At 38.6% G+C, this 17,522-nt stretch overlaps 1 protein-coding gene across 1 annotated transcript in view; it reads left to right on the plus strand.

Annotated features, from left to right (window-relative positions):
• The window catches only part of LOC126298810 (uncharacterized), a 118,779-nt gene that overhangs the window by 63,059 nt on the left and 38,198 nt on the right, over positions 1-17,522 (plus strand). The window contains exons 3-4 of the mRNA XM_049990275.1: positions 6,521-6,653; positions 11,602-11,738. Of these exons, the coding sequence (XP_049846232.1) occupies positions 6,521-6,653; positions 11,602-11,738 (270 nt within the window). The remainder of the gene's footprint in view (positions 1-6,520; positions 6,654-11,601; positions 11,739-17,522) is intronic.

Consider the following 17,522-nt stretch of genomic DNA (forward strand, 5'->3'; position numbering starts at 1 on the left):
TATGCCAGCCGAAGACTTCTGATGTAAGGAGCGACCCTCATTCTACCAGTTGCCTTGTCAATAGAAGGTGAAGAAGCAGATAGAGTTTCAGGGTACTCTCTTGCTTTAGACATGGGAAACTAGCTGTAAAGATGGAATAATAAGCAACGCTAAATCATCTGAGGATGCAGAAGGCAATGTAACCACTGTATTACAGCCACACAGGACATATAGCCCTCAATCATAGTCGCATGATGACCAGTTCCTCTGCAATAAAAATCCAGAGATAAATAAGTCCGTTTATGGATCTCCAGATGAAGACTAGTCAGAAGAGGGTTACCAGGAGGGTGAAGAATAAAGGAAAATGTTCTATGAATCAGTGTGTCGAACGTTAGGCGTCTGAATTTCATAGAGAAATTGGAGAATCTATAATGAGATAAAGGTGCAGATCCAAGGTTTGGTTCTGGGGGGGGGGGGGTCACAGTTTGTTACTGCCTGTGTCTTCCCAGCACCTTCAAAAAAACCTTTGATAATGGCATCGCCGGCCGCGGTGGCAGCGCTGTTCTGGCGCTGCAGTCCGGAACAGCGGGACTGCTAAGGTCGCAGGTTCGAATCCTGCCTCGGGCATGGGTGTGTGTGATGTCCTTAGGTTAGTTTGGTTTAAGTAGTTCTAAGTTCTAGGGAACTTATGACCTAAGATGTTGAGTCCCATAGTGCTCAGAGCCATTTGACCCATATTTTTGATAATGGCACCTTGCACACAGTATAAAATTGCGCACTCACAATTACAAGTGTTTCACTAAGCAAAACAATTGTGAACTCTGGGCTGCAAACTATGACTATACAAACATATTAAGGTGGAAATTCTGCTTCTTTGAATCATTTCTATATATTTTTCTGTTTTCTGCTTTTTTCCCTTGTGGTTTTCCTTAGTGGAGATTATTACCCTTTCTCTCTTCCCTTACTCAGATACCTGTAATTTGCCTCTTCTTCTTGTGAACTCATGAGCCATTTGCTGCTGACATTTGGTAGGTCAGCCTGTACGCCTCACCTGGTTGAAATGTTACTGGTCAGGCCGCAAACCCATCCACTTGAGAAGGTCCTCACATTAGCACTGAATTAAACAGGGCTTGTAAGTTCTAGAGTTTCATGCCATCTTGGAACTCATAGTTTTCACGCTACTTTATTTTCCAATTTATAGTGATGAGATCTGGAAATTATACATGTAAAAATACAAACACTTCTAATAATTATTTCTTGGGATGCGGAGTAATGGCCGTCCACTCCCTCCAACTTGGATCCTCACCTGAAGAGATAAAGAGCAGGTTTAACTACACTACTGGCCATTAAAATTGCTATACCAAGAGGAAATGCAGATGATAAACGGGTATTCGTTGGATAAATATATTATACTAGAACTGACATGTGATTACATTTTCACGCAATTTGTGTGCATAGACCCTGAGAAATCAGTACCCAGAACAACCACTTCTGACCGTAATAACGGCCTTGATACGAGTGGGCATTGAGTCTAACACAGCTTGAATGGCGTGTACAGGTACAGCTGCCCATGCAGCTTCAACACAATACCACAGTTCATCAAGAGTAGTGACTGGCGTATTGTGACGAGCCAGTTGCTCGGTCACCATTGACCAGACGTTTTCAATTGGTGAGAGATCTGGAGAATGTGCTGGCCAAGACAGCAGTCGAACATTTTCTGTATCCAGAAAGGCCTGTACAGGACCTGCAACATGCGCAGGGATCGAATGAAAGGTAGAGCCACGGGTCGTAACACATCTGAAATGTAACGTCCACTGTTCAAACGGCCGTCAATGCGAACAAGAGGTGACCGAGACGTGTAACCAATGGCACCCCATACCGTCACATTGGGGATAACGCCAGTATGGCAATGACGAATACACGCTTCCAATGTGGGTTCACCGCGATGTCGCCAAACACGGATGCGACCATCATGATGCTGTAAACAGAATCTGGATTCATCCGGAAAAATGTCGTTTTGCCATTCGTGCACCCAGGTTAGTCGTTGAGTACACCATCGCAGGCCCTCTTGTCTGTAATGCAGTGTCAAGGGTAGCCGCAGCCATGGTCTCCGAGCTGATAGTCCATGCTGCTGCAAACGTCGTCGAACTTTTCGTGCAGATGGTTGTTGTCTTGCAAACGTCCCCATCTGTTGACTCACGGATCGAGACGGGGCTGCACGATCCGTTACAGCCATGCGGATAAGATGCCTGTCATCCCGACTGCTAGTGATACGTGGCCGTTGGGATCCAGCACGGCGTTCCGTATTGCCCTCCTGAATCCACCGGTTCCATATTCTGCTAACAGTCATTGGATCTCGACCAACACGAGCAGCAATGTAGCGATACGGTAAACCGCAATCGCGATAGGCTACAATCCGACCTTTATCGAAGTCGGAAACGTGATGGTATGCATTTCTCCTCCTTACACGAGGCATCACAACAACGTTTCACCAGCAACGCCGGTCAACTGCCGTTTCTGTATGAGAAATCGGTTGGAAACTTTCCTCACGTCAGCATGTTGTAGATGTCGCCACCGGCGCCAACCTTGTGTGAATGCTCTGAAAAGCTAATCATTTGCATATCATAGCACCTTCGTGTCTGTAGCACGTCATCTTCATGGTGCAGCAATTTTAATGGCCAGTAGTGTAATTTGGATTTCTCCGCCCCAGTAGCTGAGTTGTCAGCATGACAGAATGTCAACCCTAAGGGCCCAGGTTCGATTCCCGGCTGAGTCGGAGATTTTCTCCGCTCAGGGGCTGGGTATTGTGTTGTCCTGACCATTATCATTTCATCCCCTTTGCCATGCAGGTCGCCGAAGTGGCGTCAACTCGAAAGAGCTGCACCCGGCGAACGGTCTACCCAAAGGGAGGCCCTAGTCACATGACATTTACATTTTTACTTATATTTAGTAGAGATTAGTGAAGTGAAATGGAAAGAAGAAAAAGATTTCTCGTCAGATGAGTCTAAGATGATAGCAACAGCATCAGTGACCAAATGATTCTTCTGAGGATTGAAAGTAATCCAACACCAACCACACTTGTGGAAGTTTTCATGCTCACATCACAAACTGATCATGAAGAAACACACATAATATATGTGGCAACAGAAGAACTGATAACATTTGTGAAGGGGGATGAAAATTTGATAGTCCTAGGTGATTGGACCACTATTATAGGAATGGGAGTGGAAGATAGAGTTCTTGGGGAACATAGCCTTGAAGAAAAGAATGGGAGTAGAGAGAGTCTATTACAGTTTTTCCACTGGTCCCAACTTTTAGAAAAGTCCGTCTTCCAGAATCACAGTGGAGGAAGCTATACATGGCAAATACCTGGAGATATCAATTAGACCTCATCATGGTTAGAAAAGAATTAGAAATCAAATACACAAATGCAAAGTGTACTCAAATTGTTATGAAGCAAGCTGGGATAATTTTACTTCCCTTCTTGTTTTGCCATCTGCCTCCTTAAAATTCGCCCTCCTATCAGAGGTTCAAGTCCTCCCTTGGGCATGGATGTGTGTGTCGTTCTTAGTGTAAGTTTGTTTAAGCAGTGTGTAAGTCTATGGACCAATGGCCTCAGTAGTTTGATCCCTTAAAGATTCACATACACACACACACCTTAAAATTCATTTTGTTCTTAACTAATAACCATTAACATATGTGGGCATAATCTGTATTTTTATAAAAGAGAAAGGTTGGACCTCAGTGTTGAAGAATATAACACTAGATCTATTTTTGTGCTTAGTTTTATGTATGTAATTGATTTTCTAATTTATTTTGACTATGCCTAGTTAGTATCTTTTGTTATAGGGTGAAATCAGTGATTGTTTCATAAATTAAATTCTATTGTTGATGTATAAACAAATATAAATTCTGTACTAAATATAAAAATTTGGATGAACAACTAATAACATTCTTTAAGCATTTATTTGACTTGATCCGAAAACATGTTAGCAAAGCCCACACTTAATAAATTCCAAAATAATTAACAGTTTTGTCAAAAGTATTGTTTGCATAACTATATATGTTAATTTCATCATTTAAACAAATAATTCGGCTTAAACCTACTAGTAGAAGAAACTCTTAAAAAGAACCAATTTTTCAATGTATTCAGTTAATTTCATGAGTTAAGTTTTAATTCGAACAATGTGTAGTTTACATACTTATTATTGTGAGGATATATAAGGGCCCGATTTTTGCTCTCGAGACAGTCAGTCCATGGCCGAGCTTCAGACAAGAAACCTGTGTTAGTTAGAACAACAACATGCTTCAACTTAATTGTGAAATAAGTGCACACAGTTAGGCTGTGTGTTAAAACAATGACAGTGTCTGTTCCACATGTACCTTTCTATTCTTCAAGAACTGTGAACTTTGTGGTTAGGTTTTTACTGCTCATAGATGTTCAATAGTAAACTATTGTAGCAGTATATACTTATATGGATATAGTGTCTGTTCTTTCAGACCTGTCCAAAAGTACAGAAACCATATCCATATACGTGTATAGTTCTGGCGATACTGGCTATGACCTTCTTCTTCTGTGCAGATGCACACATATTCCCAAACTCTTACAGGACTTGGTAAGAATGTCTTCCACGAGTAATGAGTATGTTGGGGAGGGACACTACGAATGTAGTGTGTGGACATAAAAGGTGAGAATGTGGGTCTCGCAGGAGGTTTGTGTGAGATAGTCCCTGCAGTTGCACTATCCTCTGTGTCTTCGCTGGCTCAAATGGATAGAGAGTCTGCCATGTAAGCAGGAGATCCTGGGTTCGAGTCCTGGTCGGGGCTCACATTTTCACCTGTCCCTGTTGATATATATCAATGCCCATCAGCAGCTGAAGGTATTAATATAATTCTAATTTCATAGTAGCAGTATGTGGAGGTTTGCCTGGAAACTATGAAAGAGTCTTATGGAAAGTTAAAACAATACTGCACTGGCCATATATAACTGTGGATTATTGGGGGTTTGTGAACAGTGAAAGTTAACTACTGTGAAATGCAACTATGTACCTGTTGGCTACATTATTTAAAGTAGTCAGTGTTGTACTTCTGCACCTCATTTTTCAGGCAGTATCACATCACAGTACATTGGCACCGAGGACAACAAACGAAGAAATGAAGAAAGAAAAAATGCATACTCAGACCATAATCTAGCAGTGATGAATAGCAGGTTGAGATTTAAGAGGATAAAAAAGGACTTCATGATGAAATGGAATACTGAAAATTGAGGACAGAATGAGACAAAGTGGAAATCCTGTGAGGCAGTGACAAATGGCCTGGGTAAAAGTGTCAAGAGTAATTCAGTAGAAGAGAAGTGGAACTTAACAAAGGAAGCAATTAAGGAAGGAGAGGACATTTAACATGTAGCAAAAGTAAAGATAGAAGCCATGACCAGGAATGACTCAAGAAATACTTGATCTTACAGACAGAAGAAGAATATGTAACAGTCTTAATATTGAAGTAGAAAGTCTTTAGTATCAGGTTACCTAATAATAAAATTAACAAAAAAAGCAAACAAGCAAAGTCAGAATGGATGAGAGGAACATCTCAAGGCACTGAGAAAGATATAATTGTAGCAAAGAATTATAAAGCCTACAAGAAGGTTAAACAAAACTCCAGAGAAATGAAATACAAAGGTTTAAACTTCTTAGGTGCAGATGGTAAATCACTATTAATGCAGAAGAAAGAGCAGGCAGATGGCAAGAGTACATCAAAGGCCTGTATAATGGAGAGGAACTGTTCTTAAGTGTAGTAGTAGAGTAGGAGGAACTTGGTGTGGAAGAATTAGGTGATCCAGTAATGAGTTGACAGTTCAGCAGAGCTAAGGAAGGCAGCAGGAATCAATAACATACCTTCAAAGATATTGAAATCTTTGTTAGATGCAGGGACTGCAAAGTTATCTGAACTGGTGTCAAAAATCTATGAAACATGCAACTTATCTTTCAGGTCCAAGCAAAAACATTACCATCACATTTCCAAGCAAAACATCTGCAGATAAATGTGAAGCCTATCAGACTATTAGACTGACATGCCATACCAGTAATCTGCTGACCAGAATAATATATACTTTGCTTGCTTATAAGAGCTGCTCATCACTGATAGTTATATGTTCCCAGCTTTTGACTGTATTCTTACATTTGACATTGTTCACATGGTTTAACAGTTAAGTTTATTAGGTTGTACACATTATTCATTTAATGGTGTATTTTTCATTTTGTGTCATGTACTTCGTTGTTTTTGTCTACAGATAGTTTACAGCTCAATACATTTATTTTTTAAATTACCAAGGTACCTGATGTAAATTGAGAGGCCAAAACTTGTCGTAGGCTTTTTTTAAAAGAAAAAAGATCTGTTGCTGCCACCAATTAAATAATAGTTTCATTTCATTTTAAGTATAAAGGTGATTGGTAATATGGAAGAAATAGAAAGGAAAAAACAGCTAAAATACCCGCAGATATACAACTTCATCATCTTACTTTTAAAGCTTTTTCTCATTTTACAGGTCGTACAGCATTCGAGAAGCTTACCGACCAGGACTATCGGGGCACAACATATTACTCTGTGAAGAATCTGACACTGTATGAGTGCCAGGGTTGGTGCCGGGAAGAAGCCGACTGCCAAGCAGCTGCTTTCAGGTAAGCTGATTTACCATTATTGCTTCACTTGGCACTCATAAGCATGATGCTAGACTTACATTTATGTGATACATAATAGTGACAAACAAGTGATACACATTATGAAATTTTTGAGCAATGAAATATGTTTAAGTGTGGAATTGTTTAACCTTCATTGTTTCTTTAAGTATGCTTTTTCAGAAATTGTTTCTTGATTGTAGATTTCTTAAAGATTTTTACATTTATGTTATTTTTATTATTTTTAGCCTGAATTGGTTTCATCTGTATGTAAACTAACATGCATTTTCCATCTGTTAATTAACTAAAAGAAAGCATACAACAGACTAAACCAACTGAAATTACTAACTTTGCAACATTCTTCATTTATGAAGCAATAAAATGTAGATCCAAATAATCTACACTTACATCAGTGTTATCTGTATTTCTGTTGAGATGCAGTAACATGTTTCACTCCAAAGACTCGATCTATCACAACAATATTTTCAACATTCACTCATAAAACTGCTTATCTATCTCAGCATAGCCTCTCCTCACATTCACTGCCATATCCCACAGTAGTATAATACTTTCATTCATCCTTCTCTCAGCGTATTCAGCTTTGGTGCAGTTTCTTCATTAGGAATTTTTCTTTGAGCAACATTGCCAACCTTATGGTTCTCATGATAAATGTAAATTAAGTTGCAACTGAGAAAGAATGGCTGCAAATATTGACAATAGCTTCACACTAGTTTCATGTGTGACTTGAAAATAATTACTTATAATAAAAAGGTCAGATTACTAGTCAAATTACAGAGTCATACAGAAGAATTTTAAGAAACTGCCTACTCATCATCTTTTCCTGAAGGTGATGAGAAGGAACTCTGTGAAACATTGCTGCACTGTCATTTGGTCAATAAACTGAGAAGTGTCACCAGCAGAATATTATAAGACAGCCTGTATACTTATGAACAATAATTAATTATTCAAGCAAGACAGATGAAAGGAAAGAACTTCTTTAACTCAACTCTTAAACAGTAAATTTTGTGCACAGAGTAATTTAAACAGGATTCCTCTAAGTCTGTTTTCTATGCCACTTCTCCAAGAAGCATGTTTTTAAAGGAAACATTTCTTCGTGATTGCTTGGTGAAATGCCTTTGACAAAGTTTTATTTGTATATATTCTCACCAACCTTTCTTACTGTTTACATTTTAATAGCTATGAAAACGAAGACAATCATCAATTTTTATCCTCTAAATGAATTCATAGGTTCATTTTTAAGTAGTAATGGCATAATTTCATGCTTATGCTTGGCTAGTTGCATATAGTTTTCTTCATTATCAAGTCTTGAATATTTTGGACAAATTGATTAAAAACAGCTTCTCCAATTAATCAGCCGACTGGACCTGGCCACTCACATAGTCATGCACTTGTAGTGTGAAGCTGGCTTAATTTACCTGACCCCATTGGTTTGCAATTATCTCCTTATCATTCTTCCTTCTGGAAGAATACAGTGAGTATTCATTTTGTGATATTGCAATAGCTGTAACTCTCTGAATTTTCTGTTTGGTGACTAAACCAATACCTCTTGTTTGGTCAAATTCACAATTTTATTAAACTGTATGCTGGACTTATACTTTAAATGGTGCATTAGACCTATAGAATAATAGGAGAGTCTTTGTTGTAGTGGAAACTGCAGAAGAAAATTATTGAGAAGTGGTGTTTTGGTACAGGATATAAGGCATTCACTCATGTGTCTTGATTGGTGAAGTATTATTCATGACAGCTTAAATTCTAGGTTGCAATCTTAATGCAGTGAATACTTTTATCTATTAGGTATGCCAACTTTAATTAATGGTCTATTGAAAAGTTCAGCTTTTATCCTAAAACAATTCTGCATAACATATAGGTGTTTTTTCAAGATTAATTTGAATATTTGTGATTTTTCATGATATTTTAATGTACTGTGATGCAAAAGTAATTTATAGTCCTTTTAATGCTGAGTAAAATTGAATACTGGCATGTGGATGTCCCAGTAACCTGCAAAAAAATGTTAGAGACAGAAGAAAATGACATTATGCCAGATTTTTTCACTTAATTTTCTAACAAGTGACAGAGTACTCCACAGAATAGACAATGTATGAGGAACAACCAATGGGTCTGCACAGTTCTGCAAATGACATTGTCTAAATTAACCACTCAAACACCTCCAGTACATTAAAAGAGAATACAAAGTAGTCTCTAATACAAAGTTTGATTTCAGCACTCCAGTGCTATATAAGGCAGTACAATATTCTAGATGGTATTCCCATATGCCTGTGCCTTTCTTCAACCATCCATTGATGGGTCTACATTTGAATCATGGTGGCATTTTTAACTTACAAAAAATACTTTCAGAGGTGAAACTGAAGTAAAGAGCATGAAAATAGAAAGCTCAAAAACTTTTTGAGGCTTTTGTGGCCACTTTTTGACATATTGCATGTTGTCTTCCATCTCAGGTACTTCAGTCAACATTTCTTTTGTTTTCCTGACATTTTGTCAGCATGATTGGCTGCCTTTGTCAAAGGTTCACCCTCTCAGTCTGCCACCAGCAATGGAGGTTGAACCTTTGGCAGTGTCATCCACTCATGCTACCAAAGGCCGGAAAATTGTTAAAGAAACATTGGCCAAAGAACCCTACACAGAAGACAACAGGCAATACGTCAGCTCAGAAACATTTGCACCACCCAAAGAGAAAAAGGAACTTGTTTATTGTAAAACAAAATGAAAACCATAAACAAAATAAAAGCAATCTGTTTGAAATTGTTAATTTTGTGGCATCTGTGAAATCAAAATCTGCTCCTTGTAACAATCAACATAATGTCACTCCACCCTATGCACTGTAACATGCTTGGATCCTCCTTGGAATGTTGTCCACAACTTGATTGAGACTATGCTGCTCAGGCCTGTCCACCTATTCAACAGAAGCTCTCTTGGACATCCTGTGTGTCTAGACCATTCATGCAACAAGGAACTGCAAGTTTCAACTGGTCCCAAGCCTCCTCAACTGGATTCATGTCAGCAGATACTGCAAGCCATTCCATTTGCTTGATTCCTGCCTCCTGGAGGAGGTTGGGTGTGGTGTTCTTATGTATTATCATACTGAAAGATGAACTCACCACTAAAATGCAGAAACATGACTGACCACCATCCCCTTCCACCTTCCATACACGATATGGGCAAAACCATGAGTGATCCACACAGGGCTGGGTTAAGGCCTAAAAGGCACAAACAGCCACTTCAGGTGCCAAGCTAAGAGATGTGCCAGAGGTGTGACAACAGTAAGACTTCCATACAGTACATGTCACAATTAGAAGCATCTTTTGGGGCACCAACCTTTGTACAAGGCCAGGGAGGCCCATGTGCAACCTCTGTATACAACACATATCACTGACATGGGTGAAAGTGTACACATGGAAAAGGGGGGGAGACATGCCAAATGATAAGTCACTCATATGGAGAAATTTTCTTGAACCATCCATTGGTACCTGGCCATCTCCACATTTGTTTATGATGATCACCAAGTATGAAACAAATTATTTACTTGTCAGTGAAGAGAACTTGATGCTACTGTTCTAGATTCCATTCTTGGTGCCCCCTTGCTCACTTTCCACGTGCAACATGGTGCTGATGAGTTTGTAATGTTGTTTGTAATGGATACCTAAAGACAAAATTGATCATGTAGACAACACTTCATATAGCCTGATCAATACAACCATTCACATTGCCTCCAAAAAGGCAGCACATAATTCTCTTGGATTCTGTCTAGGGTATCTAAAAGCCATTATTTGTAAGCAGTGATCAACAGATGGTGTTTTGGATCACAAGTGACTATGGTGAGGTAGATATTCAATATTTTGTGCCTCACATTAGTGGTGAATATTTTAACATTGTCACAATGGTTCATACTGCTCCAGCAAGCAATTTCCCATGCTGACAACTCTTTTCACTGTAAAGTGACATGGTGCACAGGGTCTAAGCTAGAAATGATCCTCTGAGGCATGTTGATAGATGATCAATGTACACAACTTACATTGGTCCATTGCCTACTGAACTGCACTGAAAATGGAAATTTACTTTTCCTCAATTTCCCAAGTATGTGGTGATTTCACATACCAAAACAAGTATTAAGGAAGATGTTATTGTTTTTAACTATGCAAGTCATAAAAGTCATACAAAATGTTGTTTGAGCAGTTTATAGTCTCAGGACTGACCAAGGACAGTTCCTGAAATTCTGGATGTTTAGTCTGGCATTTCCCTCATAAGTCAATAAGCTCTTTCAGATGAGCAGATGTGTGTGACTCCATTAAGTTATTAGAGTAAATACTCCTTTGTTTGATCACACTCTGTATTTGCCTTGGCTCACTGACACATGCACTTCTTCTTTACACACAAGATCATAAAGTGAGGCACCACAGACTGGCACGCCTTATAAATTTGGGAAATATGTCTATATGTATATATATTTAAATGCCACATATCTCTCATGGAATTTTGAGTGATGTGTAAATGGAATCCTATAAATCTTTCTTTGTTATAGTTCTTCCATTGTCAATTTACTTAATTACTTACTTACTTAGTCATTTACTTGCTACTAATGTAGAACTGTGGATCTAGTTTCTTTTCTTTTTTTTTTTTTTACCTGATAGAATGAGATGACATTTTGAATTGTGCTTTATGCAGTATTAAAATTTTTCAGTTGCAAATGTATGTATAAAGTATTCCTGCTTTCAGTTTTATTAATTGTTCACTCAAGTATGAAATTTGCATAAATGATACATGTTCTTAAGAAGTGACACAAAAATTTCGTAATATTCTGTCACGTTCCTCAAGTTAATGAGAAGTCTCATGTTGCAGCCTTTCGAAATCTACCCTGACTTCTCAAATATAAATAAGAATAGTCCACATAAATCTTTTGTTTCTGTTGTTGCAGCTTTGTAGTTAATCCATTAACGCCAAAGCAAGAAACATTGTGTGAACTCCAAAATGAAACTTCAGCAACAAATCCATCAGTAACACCTCAGCGGTCTGTTAACATGTATTACATGGTCAAACTTCAGATAAGATCAGGTAATGAATATGTATTTTAACCATATGTGAGATAAGGCAATCATAATTAATATAAAAAACTCATTAATATCAATACTTCCAAATTAAAAGGCTTTTAATGATTGTGCATGTATGAATCTCCCATGTTCAGCAAATTTATATCCAGTCTTCCTATGGATCTTTAGAAACATGATGTATGAGGAAATGGAAAGATACACAGCAGAGAAACATATTTTCTCCCTGCTCCTCTTTTTATTATATAACTGTAGAACACTCTAATACTGTAACATTCATTAGCAAAGTCCTGGAGTGGTAACTTCACACAGAATAAAAACAATAAGAGAATTACACATTTTTAAAAATAATTTTAGGGGCCATCACATTTATAATATGATAACAATCATCACTCTTTTTGGCCATATTCATTTTCTGTACCTATAGTGTCTGAAGATGGCCAATGTATACAATATGAAGATGGCCAATGCATGGCCAAAATCACTAATGATGGGTATCATATTACAAATGTGATGATGTTAAAACAAAACTTAGTGAATAAAATGACCAACACTTGTGTCCATAAACAGAATTTCATTTTTCAGAGTACTATTGATACATTGTTTAGAATAAAGCATGGAAGTGGTAACACACAAGAATAGTTAGTGGTATTTGACGTGACCAAACATATCTGACTATATTCGTACACATGCAAGATAAAAATGCTTTTTTCTGCTACCAGTTATTGTTGGCAATTGTTCAAAAAGTCTTTTCTTTCTCTATTTAGAAAGTGTACGCTATTAGTTTAGAACTGGATAGCTTCTAGTTAATTCTTGTCTATTGGAAATTTACTTGTTATTTTTATATCATGGACATACATTACAGTTTACTTGTTCTCTAGTCCATTTAATGACCTTTTGCCAGTGGGACCAACATCTTTTTCGGCATTCTATTTTATCTCATTTCTATGGAATAGTTTGTCCAATTTTTCTCCTTAATCTTCCTGTAAAGACATTTTAATTCCTTATTCTTGCCTGATTACTGTATTTAGTTTCGTATCATGTACCCTGCAGCTAGTGACTCCTCTCAAAAAATATTGTCTCTGCAGTATGGAGTCCATATTTATTTCCTGTTGTTACTACCCTAATCTCACTGCCATATATAACACATGTCATTTCCATTGTCTTGTAATAATGCCAAGAAAGTTTATTTTGTCAGTTTGCTATTGAGGATATTGTAAGTGGCCACATTCATATTATTGAATTTTTATACTACTGTGTTGGAAATTCATGGACAGAACAATGTATGACATAAGGGAAAGGTAGCCACTCACCCACAGTGGACTAATATGTAGCACATAGACACATCCAACAGAAAACAGTATTCACTACCTTTTGAGCTCTGGCTCTTTTTCTAGCAAAAGTATACACATTCACACAAACAATCAAACAGACACCCAGACACCCAAACATTCACTCCTGTGGTGAGACTGATTCTAGATTTTTGAGAGTAGTTGTCTGGACCAATGGACGTGGGAAGGGAGTAGAGAAGGATGCATGAGGAAAAGGAGGGGGGTGGGGGAGGAGGTAGCGGGATAGTGTGGGCAGGTCTTTAGCAGATGACTCAGCAGCTGAACAACAAAACAAAGGAGTTCAAAAGGTAGAGTATATAAAAGATATAGAGAGAGGGAAAGGAGAAAAGGTAGAAAGGGAAAGGAGAGGAAGTTGGAGATGAAGAAGGAGACAGGAAGGGGGGAGAGAAACAGGGATGGGTGGGATAGGGGAGAGAGGGGGAGGAGGGGGAGAGAGTGTGTGCAAGAGAAAGAGAGAGAGAGAGAATGTCCACAGGGGGAGATGGGAGGGGGCATGGGAGGAACAGTGGGGGCAGAAGGCAGTACACAGTCTGGACAGGGAAGGAGTGGAGAGGACAGAGAGCAAAGAGAGAAACGAAAATGTAGGGAGAGACAGTGGGGAACATGTTAACAGAGGTTTAGGGGACAGGGGGGTTGTGAGAGTGGAGGACATGCTACAGAGACAACTCCCACCTGCATAGTTCAGAGAAACTTGTGCTGCAAGGGAGTATCCAAGTGGCCTGTGTAGTGCAGCAGCAGTTAAAACTGAGTGAGGCAACACTGTGGTTAGCACACTGGACTTGTATTTGAGAGAACAGCAGTTCAAATCTGTGTCTGACCATCCACATTCAGATTTTCGGTGATTTTTCTAAATCACTCTAGGCAAATGGAGGGATGGTTCCTTTAAAAGGGAACAACAGCTTTATTTCCTCTAAGTCTAATCTTCCTTTTCAACTGTTAAAATTATTTGTATAATGTGTGCAGAATTTTCATTACTGGCTGGTCAAGTTTGCAGTCTGTCATAGTTTGGGATGCAAATAGACAGTTGGTTACCTGTCATGCCCACATAGAATGCTGTACAGTAACTGCAACATAGCTTATGCAGCTCGTGGTCTCGCGGTAGCGTTCTCGCTTCCCGAGCACGGGGTCCCGGGTTCGATTCCCGGCGGGGTCAGGGATTTTTCACCTGCCTCGTGATGACTGGGTGTTTGTGTCGTCTTCATCATCATCATCAATCATCCCCATTACGGTCGGAGGAAGGCAATGGCAAACCACCTCCACTAGGACCTTGCCTAGTATGGCGGCGCGGGTCTCCCGCGTCGCTCCCCTACGCTCGGTAAACGGAGTATGGGACTCATCATCATCAACATCGCTGCTTTCACACGTGGCCCTGTCTTTTATTGGGTAGAAAATACCTGTGACTGGACTGCAGTAGAAGGTGGTGACTGGATGTATGGGACAAGTTTTGTACCTGGGTCGACCACAAGGGAATGATCCAAATGGTGCAGGATTGCAAGCAGTGTCAGAGTAGGGATGGACAAGGAAGAATATTCCATAGGTTGGGTGGATGGCAGAACACTACTTTGGGTTATGCAACTAGGATTTTGGGCAAGATATTCCTCGACTCAGGGCATGACGAGGAGTAGTCGAAGTCCTGATGAAGGATGTCGTTGAGCTTTTCAAGGTGAGGGTGACATTAGGTGATCAGAGGAGCGCTAGCTGTGGCTGGTTAACAGATTTTCTGTTGTCAGAGGAGCAGACAACATGGGAGACCTGTTTATGGATGAGATGAACAGAATAATGTTGTCAATAAAGATTATCAGTATATTTTGATTTTTTTTTTTTTACTGCAAATGTAACATTCACTGGTGGCATATCTGTAAGGAAGAGACTTTTTGACAGAATGGATATCAGTTCATCTGGTTCACATTCATTGATGACACTTTCATGATCTGGACTCATGGGAAGGACAATCTTTGCTTCTTCCTCCATAACCACAACACCTGCTCCCAAATTTACTTCAGCTTTTCCTTCTCAACTTCACGAGCCATTTTCTTAGATGTTGATCTCCTCCTCTGAGATGGGTGTCTGGTTGTCTGTGTGTTTGTGTGTGTGAATGTGCATACTTTTGTTAGGGAAAAAAGCCAGTGTTCACAAGCAAGTCTGTCTTCTATTATGTATGTCTATGTGGCACACATTATTCCACTACAAGTAAATGGTTGCCTTTTGCTTATTTCACGTGTTGAATTTTTATGTTTCATTTTATAGAACCATTTGGTGAAAAACAAAGTATTTCTGAAGTAATTGAACTGCTATACTCTTTCTGTTGTTTCACTTCTGTCACTAAGCATCCATATTCGTTATTAATTGTTTGTTTTGTAGCTGGTTTTGAAATCTGCCACTTCTCATTATTCACTCCAATATTTTTTTTATCTGTTTGATAGCTTAGACTTCCCTTTATCCACCTATTTCATTAATGTTTATGATATTCTGATGGAAAATTATTTTAACGAGTAGTTAGTCCACTACTTTTGTATCATTTCTTTTCTTTACAATCTTTCACAAACTTTTGCTTCATCCAACTAATTTTAAAGAAAACTGTTGTCATTAGTATACAATGATACGTCTCTCTCCCCTTTACATTCCTTAAGGTTACTTTTTAACATGCAAAAAAATTATCTGTTATTGACTGATGTTCTCTCACATTCCAGTTAATTTTATATGCTTTGTTATGTCAGAAATATGTGTTCCTGATTCAGTTATTGTTGAAGTATGTAGATTTTTCCAAAGGATTCCCTCTGGAATACAAACAGTGGTGTGAGTAAAGATATTCCCCACATTGCTATCTATTGGGGTGTCCTCCACCCTTCCAGTAATATACCCAACATTATTTCGATTTTTTGGCAGGAAGGATGGTGTCTCCTAATACCATGAAGAGTATGCAATGGTCGTAGGGTGGGCCTTCCATACTAGAGCTGCCAGGTCTTAATCTTTGAACATCCCTCTTCTTCACAAGGAAGTAGCTTGTATTCCTCATTCACTTCACTATAGCTATCACCATGTTCTCCACTACTGCTGCTGCAGAACACTTCATACCATGTTAGTCATCACTAGTCTTGCAATATATGGAGTCTCATACTGTATCACCTCGACAAACAGTCACTTACTTTGTAGTGTTGTCTACCTCCTGAGATACACTTTGGGAAGGGAGGATACATTTTTGTGAGACTGAAATTTCTTTTAATTTTAACATGTTTTCAGTTGAAGTTAATTTATTGTGTTAATAACTGATAAAGCTGCTGTTGCCCACATATTTATTTATGGCTGTGCTCAAGACTTTGTGCATGTGGAATTTATTTTCAACCAATGGAAAATCCATGATGGAATATGACAATATTATGAAAAGGGTAGTTGCAACTCAACAGTTAGTGGAGATGATGAGTCACAGATAGGCACAACAAAAAGACTGTCGGCAAGTAAGCCAACAAGACCTTCACTAGAAATAGACAACACACGCACACACGCACACACTCACACACACACACACACACACACACACACACACATGGGGATATAAATAGAGAGCTTGTTTGCTTCATTAATATGGGAGAGCCACACAGAGCTGACCATGCAAAAAGCAACTGACACTAAGGTCCATGCACGCAACACACAACACCTGGCCTTATGCTTTGTTTATGGTCATAGCATAACTCAAGTTCACTGGGAATTCTACAAATGTAATGAAAAGTGGTAAATTTTTAGGAATAAGCAAGATTAGTGGTACAAAAACCCACTCACCTGCACCATTCCCATCACAATTTCTGCTTCTACAACATTACATTGGAGAGAAGTAACTTTCAGCCTCTGTGAGTAAAGGGTTCTGAGGAGGTAGATAATCATGATGCTTTTGAGCAGAGTTGCATTGCACCTCGCTTTTGCTTTTGGAATGAGTCTCCAAAGAGTGAGCTAAAGCCTGATGATCTTGAGCCACAGTGAGTCTCACCTCATGATCTTCACTGGATTCTTGAGACAGAATGTTGCTCAGTCTTTTAGTAGCTCTGCTGTATTCAGAAAGGCTTGATCATCTTTTAGACATTTTTACTTGCAATCAAAAGGAAATCAAAATGTAATCAGTAAACACCCAAATCACAAAGCAATTTTAATAAATGTGTTTTCATTGGCAAAGAATATAAATAATATCCAGCCACATAAATTTACTGTTAATATGTATTCATAAAGATAAAATTGTGGTACTTCATTCTGTCTGATGTAAAATTCTGAAAACACTTCTGTTGCTGAGAAAAAACAAACTTTCCTGGGAAAGAAGTTAAATACAAATAAAAGCTATCAAAAGAAGCAGAACACTGTCATTAAGTGTTTAATACACAAAGTGAAATCAGTAAATCTGTATATGCTAGCCAAGTAAATTAAATGTTAGGTTGTATTTGCAAAGGTGAGAT

This window comes from Schistocerca gregaria, chromosome X, assembly GCF_023897955.1.
Source record: "Schistocerca gregaria isolate iqSchGreg1 chromosome X, iqSchGreg1.2, whole genome shotgun sequence".
Classification (NCBI taxonomy): domain Eukaryota; kingdom Metazoa; phylum Arthropoda; class Insecta; order Orthoptera; family Acrididae; genus Schistocerca; species Schistocerca gregaria.